The sequence below is a fragment of the Cebus imitator genome, unplaced genomic scaffold (genome assembly GCF_001604975.1).
Source record: "Cebus imitator isolate Cc_AM_T3 unplaced genomic scaffold, Cebus_imitator-1.0 Scaffold2, whole genome shotgun sequence".
Taxonomy (NCBI): domain Eukaryota; kingdom Metazoa; phylum Chordata; class Mammalia; order Primates; family Cebidae; genus Cebus; species Cebus imitator.
The window spans coordinates 15,962,294-15,981,695 of NW_016107317.1; the positions used below are offsets into that span (position 1 = coordinate 15,962,294).

The 19,402-nt window shown below is 33.5% G+C and overlaps 1 protein-coding gene across 6 annotated transcripts in view; it reads right to left on the reverse strand.

The window, feature by feature from the left end:
• The window catches only part of CNTN1 (contactin 1), a 372,749-nt gene that overhangs the window by 71,132 nt on the left and 282,215 nt on the right, over positions 1-19,402 (reverse strand). For 4 of the 6 annotated variants that reach the window (XM_017530373.2, XM_037739053.1, XM_017530379.2 and 1 more), the window contains one exon: positions 6,142-6,300. In XM_017530373.2, the coding sequence (XP_017385862.1) occupies positions 6,142-6,300 (159 nt within the window). Of the gene's footprint in view, positions 1-6,141; positions 6,301-14,497; positions 15,499-19,402 lie in introns of those variants that run through there. The other 2 variants (XM_017530381.2, XM_017530387.2) reach the window with 1 other exon arrangement.

Genomic DNA, 19,402 nt, shown 5'->3' on the forward strand with positions numbered 1-19,402 from the left:
AACAGATTGTGTCAAGAATAACTCCAGCCAATGTAAGCCCCTCCATGGTAGATTTTTGGAAATTACCTTAGTGAGTCCTGGTATTTCTTGAAGATCTAAACACAGGCAGTATCTTTGGAATCCCCCATTTCAATCTAAAACCCAAATATTTGAAAGTACCCCGAACAAACCTACTCAGAGCTTCTAAATAAAAATTCAGGTCTCTGTTTGAGACTGGAAATGAGCATTTAAAGGCTTCTCACTGGTTCTAATGCACCTACTCAGTTTCAAGTTACAGGTCCTAGACCCAACCCGTAGATCACCTGGCAGGACTCTGGAAGGAACCATAGGTTTGGCCAATTTCTGTGAAGCAAAGAAAAGCAAGCTGTGCTTTGGCATCTCAGAAGGTGTGAATTCTTGATCCTTCTCTAAGGGAAATATGAATGTAGCCTCATAAAATCCAGAGAAATTCATGTTTGAAATGAGAACTACAAAAACTGAAGAAACAGAAAGGCAAAAAAAAAAAAATACTCTCCTACAATAAACCTACAGTGTTTTTGTTTTTTAAAAAGAGAATACTAATGCTAGGTAAAGATAAGCAGAAGAGATACTCATATACTCCTGATGGGAATAAAGACTGGCTCTACCTTACTGCAGAGCAATTATATAACATAGCTCATAGGTTTTGGCTGTTTACACTCAATAATTTAATTTACAAATATCTATCTTAGGGAAATAATCTAAAGTACAAAGGAACATTTATGTGCAAAGATGTTAATTGCAGAAAACTTTTGATAATCAAGTCAGTCTTACATATGACAGAAATTTAAATATAAACATATTTTCTTCTTCATTTTTGGATAATTTATTCCAGGTCCTCTTAACTATTTCTCATAGCATGGTTACCATGCCTCTTTATGTTCAGTCCAACGTCCTCTTACACACACATACCTCATCACTAATAATGATCTATAATTTGCCCTCTGACAGTAGCAGCACAGAATCAAACATAATTTTCTAACAATGACCCGAGCATCTTGTAGAACTCCAGGAATGGCATCAAACTGTGTGCTGTCCATCCACCAAAAACAGTCCAGGAGAAGTAAAATTTACAGTAGGTTGCCTTTAAAATACATAGTCTATTTCTTCATCTCATTATTCTAAATTTAATCTTTGGAATACTGAAAGTTGATATCTTTGAAAAATATTTAATCTCTTAAATATTTACCTTCATAAAAACTGAGTTTAATACTGTACTTTTGTTTCTTAGTGGTCACACCATAAATAAAAATCATATAATTTTTATTTCTGTATTCATTGTAGAAAATATTTTTCACTTCCACTTAGGATGCAGTCACAAGAGGACTTCACTAGTACACTAACACAAAGAACACATAGATAACGTATAAAACATCGTCTTTCAAAGCCCATTAGAGAGCTGAGTTTGTGAAGACACAATGGACTAAAATGCATTATTCATAGAACAGTGATGAAAGAAGGATGTAGTTATAGACATTAACAAGAAAAAAACAGGTTAACTTCTAACAGATATTTAAACACAAAGTATAGGCTGATATGGCTGTTTAAAATTACTGGATGATCAGATCAAAGAACAAGGAGAATCTATAATAATTTGGCAATCCTTTTTCATAGGCCTTCATCATGTATACTCAAAGTTTTGGGACAGAACACAAGTGTAAAAAAGAAAAAAATGAGAACTTCCCTCTGGGGCACAGATACCACAGACATGAGATAAGGGCAGGAGTGCTGAGAGAGATCTGCTTCCTCTGTGAGGGACAGGTGCTTTGGACCTGTTGAAGCCCAAGCACTCTGGGCTTTAGACTGATTATCAGACAGCAGCTATCTGGGCAGAAGCAGGGGAGCTGAAAGAACCCTTTGTGGGGTCCAAGGTAGGAGAGCCTACTGAATTCTGATAGCAGGACAAGAAAACCTCCAGATGCTCAGATATGTAGGAAGGTCTGATCTTATACTCAAATCACATGAAGGCTATATTAAAATCTAACAACAATGCTCACATCATCTCAACTACAAATTTGATTGACTCAGTCCCTAAAATAATGACATGCACTTTCCCAGACATCAATTAATATTTACTCTAGTAATCACTGTTCCTCTATACACAATGTTTGGAATTGAGCAAAATGTTATCAGACACATGAATAAACAACAAATGTGACCCATTATCAATAAAGAAAAAAAAAGTTAACGGAGCTAGACTTAAATATGGCCCAGATGTTTAAATCATCTGATGGGTTTTAGCAAAACTATAAGTGAAAATGTGAAGTGAAAAATATGCACAACTTGTATAAACAAATATGAAATTCCCATGGAGTACTATGTGAACAATATTAAAAGCAGCCAAATGCTAGAAATAAAAATTCCTGTACACAATAAAGCAGTAGGTCAAAAGTATTTTAATGGGATTATTCACAGACTGAATCTAGCAGAATAAATTATAAAAGTGAGAGGTAATTAGCCATTATCTAAACAGAAGCAAATACACACACACACACACACACACACACACACACACACACACACACACACAGTGTCCATTATCTGTAGAATACCATCAAACAATCTAACATACAAGTCAAGAGAGACCAAGAAGAGAGAGACAGTAGAGCAGAGGAAATGTCTGAAGGGGTAATGAATGGCTAAGAATTTTCCAGTTGAAGAAAATATCAACTCAAAGATACCAGAAGTCAAGCCAGTGAAGCTCCGTTAGGATAAATGCATTTTATCAAGCTGAAAAGCAAATACAAAAGAAATCTTGAAGCAGTCACAGAAAAGGGACATATCAAGTACAGGGAATTATGATTAAGGCAATTACTGACTTCTCATCAGAAACGAGATAAAAGGCAAAAGAACAATATTTTTAAAGTGTTCCAAGTAAAATGAAAAGCAATTTGGAAATATCACATAAAGATGAAATTAAAGACATTTTCTGATAGAAAAAATGTAAAGAACTTTGAGTCTAACAACCTGAACAATTAGAAATGCTATAAGTTTCTTCTGAGTGAAAATTATACCAGATAAAAAAAAAGTTTTACAGAAAGGAATGAGGAACCCTTATATAATAAATATATTAGAAAATAAAAACGAATTTTGAGGCACCTTTCAGCAAACAGAATAGAAAACAATTTTCTAAGCCTGAAAAAGGTATCTAAGATGGTATATTCAAAGGAGTGAAAATAAACAAAAACAAAAATTGTCAACCAAGAATATCATATCCAAGAAAATAGATGTTAAAACCAAAGACAAAATGAACTCCCAGATAAACAAATACTGAGAGATACTGTTACTAATAGACTTATCTTACAAAAATTATTAAAGGAAGTTCTTCAGGTTGAAAGTCATTCATCCCAAACAGTAATTTGAATAAACTCCCCCAAAATAATGAGCGTTGATAAAGGTAATTTTCTAATTATAAAAGATAGCATAAATACTTATTTTTTCTTCTGTCTTAACTTATTTAAAAGCAATTGTAGAAAACGATATATGCATGTAAATATGTTCACACATACTTTGTGCATTTATATGTGTGTATGTATGTAATTGTGCTATTGGATCTATAATTACATGTAATGTATTTGATACTAGCTGCACAAGGGGACAGGTAGGAGCAAAGCTGTAAAAAAATGACATCAGATGGTGACATATAGTTTGTATGTTTGTCCGCTCTAAATCTCATATTGAGATTTGATCCCCAGTTTTGGAAGTAGGACCTAATAGGAGGAGTTTGAGTCATGGGGGTGAATTCCGCATGAATGGCTTTGTGCCTTTCTTCCAATAATGAATAAGTTCTTGTTTTATTAGTTCATGTAAGAACTCGAGAACTGATTGTTACAAAGAACCTAACACCTTTCTCCTCCCTTTGTTGCTCCCTTTCTCACTATGTGACAAGCCACTTTGCATGAAAGCTTTTCCGAAGCCCTCACAAGAAGCAGATGCTGGTGCTATGCTTCTTGTATAGCCTGCAGAACTGTGAGCCAAATATATCTCTTTTCTTTGAAAATCACCCAGCCTCATATATTTCTTTATAGCAATGCAAAATAAGACAGATAACTAAAATCAACATGAACAAATGAGGAGGACCAGAAATAGTGAGTATATGGGATAATATAACAAACAAATTAACAAGATAATATAAGCAAACATGTATTATTTTAATAGGCAAACAATTATAGAAAGTGATAATTTTAACATAAGATTATTGGGTTTGTGACATATATAGATGTAATACACACACACACACACACACACACATACACACACATTTCACTGAATGTGAAAGTGTTTCTCCTGTATAGCTCTATTTCATCTTCCTCTTTTGTCTTATTATAGTAATATATATATATATTACAATGCATCACTATATATTAATAGCATATATTGTAATATATACTATTTTACTTTATATTATAGCATATATAATAAAATATACTCTATTTTATTATATATATAAATATACCGTATATTTTATTATATATGCTATTATAGCATATTTTCTTATATGCCATATATAATAGCATATATAATAAAATATATGCTATTAATATATAGTAATATAGTAATATATATTACTATAATAGCATATAACATATTCTATTAATATATAGTGATATATATTACTATACTAATGCAAAAGAGGAAGATGAAATAGAGCTATCTAGGAGAAATACTTTCATATTCATGAAATTAAGCTAACATACTATAAAACCTATTCTGATAAATTCATATGTATCTGGTAAGCCCTAAAGTATTCATTAAGTATGTATGTGTGTGAATATACACACATATAGTGGATGTGAACTTCCCCTCATTTTATGTTTAGAGAGCAGGATTATACACAGAAACACACACACAGTGAGTATCTGCCTATAAACTGCCAACAGAAAACATACTTCAGATTAAAAGACTCAAATTCAGTGAAAGTAAAAGAATTGGAAAAGCTATATAATGGAAACAGAAACTTTAGGAAAGCAGCAGTGGCTATGATTAATATCAGAAGTACCCAATTTAAAATGTATCTGCTACCTACCCATTCCTCTCTTCTGTTGTTTCTCTCTAGCATTCATCACCACATGACTTACTATATATTTTAACTGTGTTTTGGCATCTCTCCTATAATATAAGCTCCTTGAAGGCAGGTTGTGTTGTTGTTGTTTTGTCTGTTTTGTTCACTGCTGCTCAGCTATACATACTGCATCAAGAACAGGTTCTGGCACACAGTGAGGACTCAATAAATACATGTTGAACGAATGAGCACTATGGGCCCTGATCTAGGTGCTAGAGATAGAACAGTGAATAAAACAGTTTTTACCTTTATGGAACTTACTTTCTAGTGGATATTTTAAAATGAGAAGCATATTTTAATTGAGCTACATAATAAGCATACATAAGTAATTAATGAAATGATTGCAATTAGTATTCCTTTTCCAGAGCCAACCCAAATTTAAGCCATTTGTTTATTTTAATGTGGCTAATTTCTAATAGTTTCATTATTATCATACTTTTCCATTCTCTTCAGAATTAATTAATTAAGTGGGTAGATATCCACTTACTCTTAATTTTTCCTGATCAACTTTAGAAAATCTTAATATAAGAAAAGAAAAAGGTTGAAAGATCAAAAATATCTTTAAAAATCTGTTTTGAATAAATTCAAACCAGGTGAGATCATTCACATAAAGGGTTCTAGTAGTAACATTTGGATGCTTAATTTAAGATTTATGATCAATGTGGCTTTTCAGAAATGTAAAACTGTAGTACCTATATAATCGAATAAAATGGGTCATAAATAACATGCTATAAATGCTATTTGCTCCAAAATCGACTTCTCAGTGATTCTGGGGCAGTAAATCTCACACAAAACTCAAATAAGAAACCCGGGAGGCCTCATTTTGCTTTCCATTCTAGATTGATTTAGAAATGATACTTCTTTTTCTATAGCTTTAACACATTTAAATATGTAAGTTCCATGGAATTTTCTCCACTACCAAAATATTAGAATTAAAAAAAAATTTTAAGAAAGAAAGCCTTTCAAGGTAGATAATAACATTTAAAACATCCAAATTTTTGTTTTTGAGAAAAGAATTCACTTTGAAAACATGCACAGATTAATCAGACAAATAAACTTACCTGTCTTTGCATCTTTCCAGTCATCTGAAAGAATAGTCTTGGTCTGAATAGTGTATTTAGAGATAGGACTATGATTGTCTGAACCCCGGCTCCAAGTCAGTGCCACAGAAGTGGCTCTAATGTCTTCTATTCTCAGACCACCTGGAGGGCCTGGAGGGCCTGAAATGAAAATTTGGGTAATGAATCAGTGAATCCTAACTAATAAGTTAAACACACATTAGAATACAAAAATGTCTTCTTACAATTAATCTAAAGAACATTTGTACAATATAATCAGTATAGCTGCATTTCTTTTAAATACAGATTATAAGAAGTGATATCATTTGTGGTTTTCACTGAATGATTTCATGTGTCTCTTTTTAAGGAAGGAGATACATGCCATTATTTTAAAATGACATTGTTATGCAGGTATGATAATCTCTGACTCATTACATGCAATTGGCACCACCAGGACCTAATACAGATTGTTGCATAGTGTGATTTAATGAATTCTTGCTGAATGCATGAATCAGGGATGGCACAATTCACTTTAGATATGGGAAAAGTTGGTCTACTGTCATTCTGCCTGTCTTTTTTTTTTTTTTTTTTTTTTGAGTTAGGGTCTCACTCTGTCCCCCAGGCTGGAGTGCAGTGGAGTGATCATGGCTCACTGCAGCCTCTACCTGCCTCCCTAGCTCAGGGGATCATCCCAGCTCAGCTGTCCAAGTAGCTGGGACTACAAGCACTCCACAACACCCAGCTAGTTTTTGTAAGTGTGTGTGTACTTTTTTGCAGAGACTGGGTTTCACCGTATTGTCCAGACTGGTCTCCCAAGTTCGGGGCTCAAGTGATCTGCATGTCTAGGCCTCCCAAAATGTTGGGACTACAAGTATGAACCACCACACTGGCCCACATACTTTCTTATAACTCTTAATGTTTTAGGTAATTTATTTACTTGAAGTAGAAATTCCTGGGAATCATTTCATATATCATTTTGTGTAATACATTTCATGTTAATTATAGTCATAAGAATATTAAAAAATCTTTCTACTTATATAGAAAACTATTGTGAATTTGGAGATATACCAGGAATGCTCTTTAAAACCTCAAATTATATTGAAGAGTCAGAAGAATTATTATTGCAGAACATAAAACAATGTTAAAAATAGGTTTTCATATTTGCTTCATAACTCAGTACTAACTATTCCTTTATCCTCTCAACGGAGCACTGTGTTGGAGGATAGAGATTGAAAGATAAAAGAGACACAACTTTTTGGGCTTTAAAGAGCTCTTTGTCTTCAAATAAGACAAATAAAAATAAGAAAAAAAATATCCTTTAGTGAAGTGGCATCTATCACTTAAAAAGCTAAGGAAGACTTTCAGTTAATAGACAGCTCTTAGTACAGACATTTCAAAATGTTTATCACAAAACATGCATATCACCTGTTTTATTTGCACTGAAAAGAAGTCTACCCCCAACTGATTTAGGCATACTGCATATAATAATTAATTAACAATTAAGTAGCACCATCATTTTTTATAATGAATGTAATACTAAAGAGGACATTTGTCTTTATCTTTTAGCTGAAATATGTACCTTTATATTTATATATCAGTTGAGTTACTTAGCTTAGATGGCCTTTTTCTTTATATGAACTTTAGTATTTGCAGAGGTATGGCCAATACTCCAAACCTTCACCTATTTCTTTATAGTGGACCCAAGGAAGAAAATGTGTACAGATCAACAAAAACACATCACCCCTAATGTTAAAATAACACAAGACACACACCCTATCAATTACAGTAAATTTTATTATTTGGAAATATATCACATATAAGCAAATAAAGTTTTATAAATTTATAATCTATAATAGTATACCTCTTAATTAAATAATTGAAAATAGACACAGAACACATTTGATATTCAAAAAGATTACATTTTTCATGTGTACAAAAACACATTGAAAGACAGTGTACATTCTGAACCAGAACCAAGAAGTTCATTACTTCACATAATGCAGCATCCTAAATCAATTACTGAGTAGAATATTTTAGAGTGTTAAAAAGTTAGAGGTGAATAATCAAATAATTTTTCAGAAGAAGACAAAGCCCTGTAATGCATGCATTCAGATACTTTTTCTGAGCATAGGGGTATGGCATTCAGAAAATGTTACAGGGAATTTAAGATAAAATTACCATAGGTTAGTCATAAACCATTAAAGTATAAATCATTTCCCTGCTGTCATTCTCTGATGTTCTTGAGGCGTCAAATGAATAATATTTCACAAAGGTCAGAATAAAGCTGCACATCATTAGTGTATTTGTTGAGACATTATATGCATAATAATTCAGACATCCATTCATTTAAGGGAAATATTGTTGAGCAAAACACTATAATTATACTTGTCCATTGTTTTATCAGATATACATCTGGCCTATGGTAGGTTCTTTCTTAAAGATTTGGTGAATACACAAACAAATTTATTATAATTGATGTTCAGGCAGTTCTGTAAACATAATTGTCATCCATGATAGAGTCTTCATTTTTCCAATTGTCTTGAAATACTATATCATCATAAACAGGTAGAATTCAGAAGACAAAAATGTAAAGGGATGAGTTGTTATCTTCAAAACCCTGGTGTGGGAATCTTCCTTGGTTAATAGTTCCGCTGATATGAAATACATTTTTCCGTCTAGTACATTTAGTAAATCCCTACTAATATCTCCCAAAAAGTACCTGAGAAAAATAATACTATTAAAGTCATAATTGTATGAAAAAGCAGGGATTTTAGAATTAAGACTTAGCTTTAAATTCTGTGCCCTGATTTATCTTGGGCAAGTTTCTTAAAATCATTAAGTTCCTGTTTTCTCATCTGTAAAATAAGAATAATAAATATGTAAGAGTGTTTTCAGGCCAAGTGCAGTAACTCACACCTATAATCCCAGCACTGCAGAGACCAAGGTGGGTATGTTACCTGAAGTAAGCAGTTTGAGACCAGCCTGGCCAACATAGCAAAACCCTAACTCTACTAAAAATACAAAAATCAGCTAGGATGGCAGCATACACCTTTAATCCGAGTACTTAGGAAGCTGAAGCAGGAGAATTGCTTGAACCTGGGAGGCAGAGGTTGCAGTGAGCCAAGATTGTGCCCCTACACTCCAGCCTGGGTGACAGAGCAAAACTCTGTCTCAAAAAAAAAAAAAAGCAAAAAGACTATTGTTAGGATTGAAATAATACCCTTAAAGAATGTAATTCTCAGCCTGGTTCATAGAAATCCCTCAGGAAACCTTAGCTATTAACAATAGTATTATCATTTTTAAAAAGACTTTTGGACATCTTAGCCACCTGGCAGCAGTTATTAATTAGTATTTTTTCAGTCATTGTCAAGGATCTGTTTATCAGAGTATTCATTTACCACTTATTACTTAAAAGAAAGCAGGAACAGTAAACCAAAAATAAAATTCTAAGCCCCCCAACCATCTGAAAGGAGCCCTTCTCCTGGCAAGGACATTCCAAAACTAACCTGAAAACCTAGTTGAGGCAGTGATGGGAAGGGGCAGTCAGACATGCCTCAGTATATCCTCCTCCTTTTTGGAATTACTGATAGAATGGACTATTTAAGTCTGATAAGAAGCATTTACAATCTATTCTCTGAAGCTTGCCGCCTGAAGTCTTCATCTGAATGATAAAACCTTGGTCCCCACCACCCCTTATGGTAATCCAGACATTCCTTTCTATTGATAACTCTTTCAACCAATTGCCAATCAGAAAAATCTTAAAATCTACCTATGATCTGAGAGCCCCACACTTTGAGTTGTCCCGCCTTTCCAGATGGAACCAATGTACATCTTACATGTGTTGATTGATATCTCATGTCTCCCTAAAATATATAAAACAAAGCTGTAGTCCAGCAACCTTGGGAACATGTCATCAGGACCTCCTGAGGCTGTGTCACAGGTGCATCATAGCTTGGCAAAATATACTCTGTATATTGATTGAGATTTGTCTCAGATACTCTTTGGTGTAAAGGACAACATAGAAAGTAAAATTTTTTCCATTAATTTTGATGTGGGTAAGGAAAAGTTGGGAATGTGAAGACACTCTGTGTGTATTAAGAAATCAGTTTGTGGCAAAAATAGAGCTTGGAGACAAATGTGGACAGTCTGACTTTAACCCAGGGCCAGCTTGCAGAGTCTCCCAGTAGGAAGGTTTTCAAACAGTGTAGGCTGATGTAACTTGCTTATTTATTTATCCATTTATTTTGTTTAGAATGGACAGAAAAGTGTTGGAGTAAAAAACAAAATGAAAATGCTACTTGTTTCTCAGCAGAAAGGAAGGCATTTAGGAGCTGACCACCCTTCTGATTCTTTTGTCAATGAAACAAACCCAATCATACATAATTCTAACCCTGAGTTTCTTTTTTGTTTTTTAAAGTTTCCATTGCCATGTACTCTCAATAAATTCTTCAGAAAGGAATTGAAGCCAGTAAAAATGTAAGCAAATGACCTGATGTGTGCAGCGTATTTCACTATTACTTTACTGATATCTCTTTCCAGTTTCTTAGGCCGTTCTCAGCCAGATAGCTAACTGTTCCTAAGAACTCTTTACCCCAAAGTTATCATAAAAGAGAGAAATTGTTCAGCTGAAAAAAACCGTTGGAATCTGACCCGATTTTAAATGCCTAGATACATTAGATGACAAATTATTTTGGCCTTCTATTTTTTTTCTTTGGCTGTAATAATTAAAGATCTGTGGTGGAAGGAAAAAGAACTGAAATGTATTTCTGACTACACCTGGCAAAGTCTTTTTATCAGTTTTTCTCACTAACAAATATTGCAGAGTTAGAAAGAGATGAAAAGAGAAAAAGAAAAAGCAATATGGAGGAGGGAAGAAAAAGTTATTTAAAGCATGCTTTTTGTTTCATGCTTTTATGAATACAGTTCTATCTTTACTCTGCTCTTGTCACCACTCCTGCCCCATGCTCTGGAGTTTCTGAAATACATTTTATTACGCTCATATATCATATCCCTACTATTTCTGCTCTTTCTGTTTCCTGATTCTTCCAAATGCTGACAGGCTGTCATCAAGAGTGGACACCGCTAATTGTGCTCAGCCTCTCCCAATGACTGAATTTCTCTTTCATTACAATTGGCAGGACAAACTTCAGTGCTGATTTTTTGCTTATTTTCCTATTCAAAATTGTAGTGTTCTTTGGGCTACCTTTCTGAACTTCAGATGGGGACTGCCACTCTGGATTATTCTCCCTTTTCTATTTGCATGACACCCCCCTGCTGCCTTACTATTCTTGTTTTGCACCAATTATATTCTTTCACTCTCACTTTAAAAATCCCTCTTAGAGAATGCTGGCTGAGACTCTTCCATAAAATTTCATCTATGGAGCATACAGAAATAATGATCTATCAAAGTCCTTGTTAGTGTTATATTTCTTACCTCGTGGGTTCTTCAAAGTTTGGCTAAAAACAAGTCTACAACTACTGAGACTTGTTTCTGTCACTTTTTTTTTTTTTTTTACCTACTAAAGGACTGGGGAAATGGCTTGAATGATCTTCTGTCATCCATGGTTCAACGCAGAGTCTCATTTGCCACATCCCTATTCTCTTTCTCTAAATTTTTTTATGTTTTCATCATTTTTACTATTAAATCATGGGCTACAGACAAATGATAGATACATTTCAAGATTTAACACAGATCACATACATTTAAGAGTCCACTTAAGCCAATAAAGATATAAATAATCCATTTTACAAAAGGAAACTAAAGTCTAGAAGGGTTGTTGTCAGAATTGCATAGCTAATCTGTGACAGAGTACAGAGACGGGATCAGAGACAGGGTTTTCTGGTATAACACGCTCGAAATGAGAAAACATCCATTTTCAAATTCTGATCATACAGCTTAAATGTGCCTATCTGCAAAATACTTTCTAGAAATTACCCGGATGAGAGCAAGCCTATCTGTTGTTCTCTTTGGAATTGAACTGGTAACAATATAAAATTTACATGATATAAAATTATTAGAGATTCAGAAAGGGGAAATTTATATTATATATTTTTTAAAAAATTATGCCTTTTTCTGAATACTTATATCAAAGTCACTGCCAAATCTTTTACAATTCTTACCAATAACACTATGATGTAACTGCTGTTATTTTTCATATTTTACAGGTGAGGAAACACAAACAGGAATAGATTAAATAAAAGGGCCATGGTCATCCAGCAAGTACATTTCAAAGTTAGGATCTGAACCCAATTAATTTGCCATGAGAACAAATTTTCAACAATTATGCTAAAAACAATTTTAAAACAGCATGGTCAGTATCATATTCAAAAATGTTGTTAGGTTTCCATTGTTGACCTTTCTTTTTGGGGAGAATATGAATTACTTGTGCACAAGTGAATATTTTGGAAAATATGACAGAAACTGTAATATATTGATCATAGCTTTTTATTTTTATTTCTTTTATAGAGATGGGGTTTCACCATGTTGCCTAGGCTGGCCTTGAGCTCCTGGGTTCAAGTGATTCACTTGCCTCAGTCTCCCAAAATGCTAGGATTATAGGCGTGCACATCACGCCTGGCCAATCATACCTTTTTAAAATCTTTGTTTCTGTGTTAAATCAGATAAGTAAAGGTAAACACATCATCCATGTATAAATTTATATTCAATACATTCCCACTCTTTATTGATTGCTATAAAGATATTTGGTAATCTTTCCTAGATTTTACTAATGTTTTTAGGAAAAAATACCTATGTATGAACAAAATATAGATTTCATTTTCATTCAGTTCTCATTCATATGTAAACTAATTAAAAATTAAAATGATGAGAAATACAGTTGTTTATCAGTTCTGTAATTTTTGCTTTTAAAATGTAGTAACGTTCGACGAAGAATTTAGACATTTGAGGAAGGACAGTGAGAAAATATATATTTTCCAATTGATACATTCTAAGCTGACCATATTTTCTTAATAATCAAGATTAATTTTTTATTAAATCAAATTGGATAGACGACTAGAAATTAAGATCCTTGAGTCTCAATTTCTAAACAGGATGTAAAGTAGCTGAGCTGTGACTACACCCCAGTATCATTTGAGTTGGTGCCACTACTTAGGTAGTAGCCCTAACCGGCTCTCTTCCTCTTAAACACTGGCTTGCTAAACAACTAGAGTTGGAAACGAACCCCCTAAAACTACTGATTCTTTAGGGATTACACATAGCACATTCATTTAATATAAATCTTCATACTGCAGAACTGGTATAAGCAGGAAAATACTGGTGACATTCTTTTTTCCACTGGTAATTCCCTACTAAGTAATTAAAAGCAAAGCACCACGTACAAATATTCTGTGGTCCACTGTTTATTTTTACCAAAATAACAAATTTCAATTAAAAGTTTCAAATGTTAAGGAAACAAAAAAACTTTTCAGAACAATTTACCTCCCTTTTTAAATCAAGTAATCATAAAATTGAAATTGCTAACAGAAAACGAGTGACAGTTATATTAGGGCAGGTGATATCTTCTTTACCAAGGTATGTCAAAATCTCATTATTTATTACAGGCCTCTTCTTTCCTTGAAAATTTGTTAAGACAATGGCTCTAATATTCCTGATTTCAAAATAAAAATCAGTGCTGTGCGATCATGTTGATGTTTAAAGTTATACTAAGATGAAGCTGAATATTATTAAATATCTCTACCATTTCATAGAAGTATGGTAATTTTCTTAACCTCTGATATTGATAAAGGTAAATTTAGATCCCAGTTAGAAATAAGAATATGACTAAAGGGAGATAAATGAATCTGTGTAATCCTTCTACTTGATAATAATATAGTTTAAGATTGTCCTTTCTTTTCTGATACAAGTCACATTTCCTATGATTCCCTTTCAAATTATTATTCTTTCTTTAAAAAACTATATTCCTATCTGGTCTTGGTGGTATAATTTCAGTAAGGACTGCATAGAAAGATGCCCTTAATATGATCCATACATGTCTGCATGGTGCTGTTTACAGACACGTGTAAATTCTCAAATTGATTTTAAGCATCTTACAAAAATGGCAATTAACCTGGATCTCTACTCTTAATTCTAAGAGAGCTCCTTTTGGAACAGTAATTGAGACTAGAAAATATAAAAGATGGAAATAAGTAACATCTTGAGCCAGAGAAATTTATTTCTTTATGATGACTAATTATTTTTAAAGTTAAACTATATGTGTGTGTGTGTGTGTGTGTGTGTGCGTGTGTGTAATAATTTAAGAATTATATTCATTTCCCTCAAAGCTTTCTTCAGAGTTCTTCTGGCCACAGAGAGAATTGCTAGATGAAGTAAATGAGAAGCTCATACCTAAACACAAACCTGTCTAAGAAAATCAAAATTATTTACTGTGAAAGAATAAGAATTTTAAGCATGTCTCTTTGACCAAACAGGGAAAGTGAAGGCATTTTCAAAAAATAAAATTTAAGCAGTTCCAGAAGAAATTATATACTCCTCAATTTTAATCATCCACTTCTACTTAAGTCCTTCCCATAAAAATTAAAACCTTCCACCTAAAAGAAAAGATCTACAAAAGCTGATGGCAGGAGTTAATAAAATTAAGTATGAATGCATGCTGCTAATGGCTTAGTCCTCTACTAAAATCTTGCTACTGAGATGAGGGTTTCCTCCACATGCTATCCATTTTCACTTTCCAATTTCAGGAATTGTTCCAAAAACCCTACAGAGCCAAGGTAGGACTTCAGTTGTTTACTGATGCTTTTCATTCTTTCATGCCAAAGAATATATACGGCACTAGGATTAAAAAAAAAAAAAAAAAGACTGCTGGAGTAATGCCCCTTTTAGCTTATGTCTTAATTATGATGACTCATTAGAGAATTTGACAACATTGCTCATTACCTGCTTGAATAAATAAAACAGTACACTCAATGGCAATACTCCTATATTATACAATTCTTCAGTTCTTCATAAATTTTTCAGATAGTGAGCTAATTTCTGAGCTATATAATTTCAAAGAAAAATAGGACATGAAAACACAAAACTTTCATTTGGTCATTATATAAAGTACTGAGTTAGTTCACTAGCCATTTTTAAGGTATTAGTGAAGCATTATAGTTATATTTTTAAAAATCTTAATGCTCACCTTATGTTTACGTTTCAAAAGAGAAAACATACTCTAAGAACTAGGTAGGGGAGGGGAACTGCAGAAGCTACAATACTGAGTTAGTCAAATCTAGTGTAAGATGTTAAAAAAAAATCTTTCACACAAATGGTGAGTGTCAACGATCACCAGGTTGGAGGCAGGCTTGCACAGACGGGGAGAAAGGAATCCACCATGTTTTTCTCTCCACCTTTTCTGCTTTTACCTGCAAGAGGAAAGATCAAGGCTGAAGGGAGAGTGTGGATGCCCAGTTAGGGCCAGGAAGCCATGTTCTTGGGGGATTTGCCATGTTTCCTTGATGGGTCAGTTGAATGAATGAATATAGAAAGGTATCTTCCCCTACACACTGAGGACAGGGGACCAAAGACAGAAAACCAATGTCACAAGCTCCGGCCCAATTAAAACCTTTCCCTCATACATAGTGACTGACTTTTCTAAAAAGCAAGAGTTGTAACTGAAGTCTCTCCTCAAAAAACAAATAACCAAAACAAATCTCATGGATCCTTTGTAAATTTCATTCCACACAGTGTAAGTCTACCTACCAAAACATATGCTTATGTCTTGAAGACTTCTAAGAAAAAAAGTAATGAGGACAGATTGAAGCAATGGTTCAAAAAAGTTAATCAATGGTTGAGGCTGTGTTTTGTGAGAACTGTGTCTGGAGTTATATTTTATTTATTTCTTATGCCTATATATACATTGATAGTAAAGGGAAGAAAGTAAAGGAAAATATTTATAAAAAGTTGCCATGAGCAATGTAGGAATTGTAACAATTCATATTTGCTTTCACAAATAGGAAATTTGAGGCTCACAGTGATTAATCAACTAGCCTAAGACCATAGGTTAAGTAGGCAACGTGGATATCTAAATGTTTACCTAATACCAAAGGCCACAGATTTTCTATCACACCGTGCAAATCATTTAGCAACAATATGTATATACTAATACAGCAGTCATTTTTATAGAAAACCATGTAATTAACAGAGTGATCATTTACCTCATTCCCTACACATAACTACAGATAGTTATTATTAGAATTATACCATTTTATAGCCACTACTGCCCCCTGGAGATGGCTATTTAATAGAAGAAACAGCATCTAGGGAAACTTGCCTATGCTGACTGCTTGTTGTAAAATCAGTCCTTATGGTAAATAGTAATAAAGGTCATAAGACTCATTTGACATTTTAAGCATATGAAACTTTAAATCCTTTTGATGAAAACTGAAAATGCTAATTTTAGATATATTCTTTTTTTTTCTTTCCTTTTAAACGCAGTTCGGGTAGATTTTGCTATTTTACCAGAGTTTGCTTATCTGTGATTTGAGATTTTAAGTCTGGAAAGAGGGGGCTATAAACAGTGACGAAGGGAGCCTCCCTAAACTCCTCCAGAGAGAGGTGCCATTTCCTTGAATTAGTCACTATATCTACCAGACAATGTAGGAAGGTATCAAATAGTGGTCCTCCAAATTGCTTAGACCCTATACATCAGCGGGATCTAACACATTCCTATCAGTAATGGTTCCTTTCTCCTGGAGAAATCCTCAGGAATGTGTGCAGGAGGGGTGGGGTCAGGCTCACATTGTTGAGAGCCACTAAGAGTGCAGGGAGCAGATGCTCAGAAGTGGGCTCTTCAGTATGACAGACCTTAGTCTATTCTGGGTATAATTACACAAGGGATCTCTACAATCTGGTGTGTTACAAGTAACTTGCTACTAATAATATTGAGAATTCAGAAGTTTGTGCTTTTTTTTCCCCAAAAGATAAAGTAGATTCCAAGTTATACCTGTAGAATGCTCTCACTCACTTGCATCCCAATGCACTTTGAAGTGAAGGTATTGGCTCTTCAGGGTGCCCTGGGAAATGCACATGAACCTCAGCTACTCCCTTGTCTTCCCATGTCCACAAAGTGATCATCACTGTTAGCTGGCATTAAGCAAATCACAATTAAAAGAGTGTTGTGCTTTTTAGGGGAAAAAGGATTTTTTGGACTTATGCCAGAATCTGCAATCAATTATGAGAGTATATTGTACAGTTAAACATGATGATGGAAATGCTCTTTTACAGAGGAGGGATTGAGAACTACTCCCCACTGCTGTGATCTAATAGGGTATCCCAGCTCAGCATCAGTTGCAGAATACTTAAACATTTCTTTCTTTCTCTTTGTGTATGTTTCATTTAATCCCAGTAGTGATTAGAGTTAGAGAAACTATCGTAGTAATTCAAAAACACTAAAATCTCTCTGTAGCTTCATAAACTGACTATGACTTTAAGTAAAAGCTTTTTCTGAGTTCCCTTCATTCTAATATTCTTAGGTGCCAGAACTTTTATGACCACATTAAATTTCCAGGAACTGGGTTGAAAGCAAGCCTGCAAAATGCTCCATCAAGAAAGCATTGCATAGTCACGAGCCTGGAAATGGCAGACTGCACAAAAATCATAGATAATAAAACTTTGCTTGAAAGGGATTTTATGTCATTTAGTTTTTTCTTGGTTATATTTTCAGTAATGAGGCTAAGGTGTTTTGGTCTTTTATTTAGCAAAGTGAGCTAAAAACGGAAGATATTAATGAAATTCTAATTTTAAACAAGCTAAAATGATACTCTACTCTCCAACTTAACTTGGAGTTATCAATAACTCAGCATGTTTTAGGGAACAATCTAATTAATTTGGCAAACCATGTAACAGCAATGATAGGGATGCATAATACAAAATTATATGGTCTGATTTCTGCCTTTGGGAAAGTTAAACATTAAGAAGGGAAAAGCATGTTCACGTAGCTGAATTTGGAACACTAGTATCTGGCTACATTCTGGCTTTATAACTAATAGTTGAAAATATATTTTTTCTTTTTTAAACTTCCTCTGCCTATGAAATGGGAATAACAATCGTTGTAATACCATATCACCTCATAACAATTTTGTAGATGACATGGTAAAAGTTATAGGAAAGCCCTATAGGTGTAGACATTATAATCTAAGATATTTAAACATTCTAAATGAACGATTTTTAACTCTGAATTATATATATATATATATATATTTAAAAAGCAGGAAAACACACATCAAAATTTCATTTACTATTTTTAGGCCAAAGAGCACATTATAAAATCAAGCTTTAAAGCTGCATAGTACAATTAATTTACTGTTTTTGCTATTGTAATTATAACTATATAAAGCTGACCAGCTGAAAAAAAATTTAACTACTATAGTTTCCCTTGTAATAGGCCAGCCATAAATATAACATGAGCAAAAATAAAATAGCAAAATCAGTATCATTGACTTTCTATAAACATTTATTGCCAAGAAAGTGAAAGGCCCACATTTTAACTTTTCCGTATTATTTTCTCCCATTGAATACATCTGAGTTAGTGTTTAGTTATAGTGTGCTACAGCCATGAGCTGGGTGTCATACCTGAAATTAGACTGCATGCAAACTTTGTTCTTCCATTTAGTAGCTTTGTGACCTTGAGTGATTAACTTAGCCTCATTAGATTCAACTTTCTCATGTGTAAAATGAATATAATACAGTGATGGTTCCTGTCCCTTAAAATTGAATCTGATAAACAATGTCTTTAATTAATGTTATATATCCTCATGATATAATCAATACATGTTATATGACATATATGTATTATAATATGCTATGTAGTTATGTCATATATGATACATTAAATTGCATAATTATATATCTTTATTTTTATTTTATACACACACACACACACACACACACACACACCCCTTTTTACAGCCTAAAGATTTGAGTTGGAAAAATATATTTTACCAACATAAATCACAATTACTTTTAAAATATGAACTAATTGCCATTTATTCATATTCATCAAGACTTTTGAATATCACTGATTATCTGTATTGCTCTTGAACTTTCACATTATTGGCATAATTGTAGCCTAATTTGGCATAATTGGTAAATATACCTGGATGTATGAATCAATATGGAGCACTACCTCCTGAGTAGTAGAAGGGTTGTTGTTCCTACTCTGTAGGAAGGTCTTACAGAACTTAACAGGCCTTGGGAGTTTTTAGATACTGTATGCACTTCAGATTTGTTTTTTAAGGTTGTTGATTTTTTTTTTTTTTTTTTTTTTTT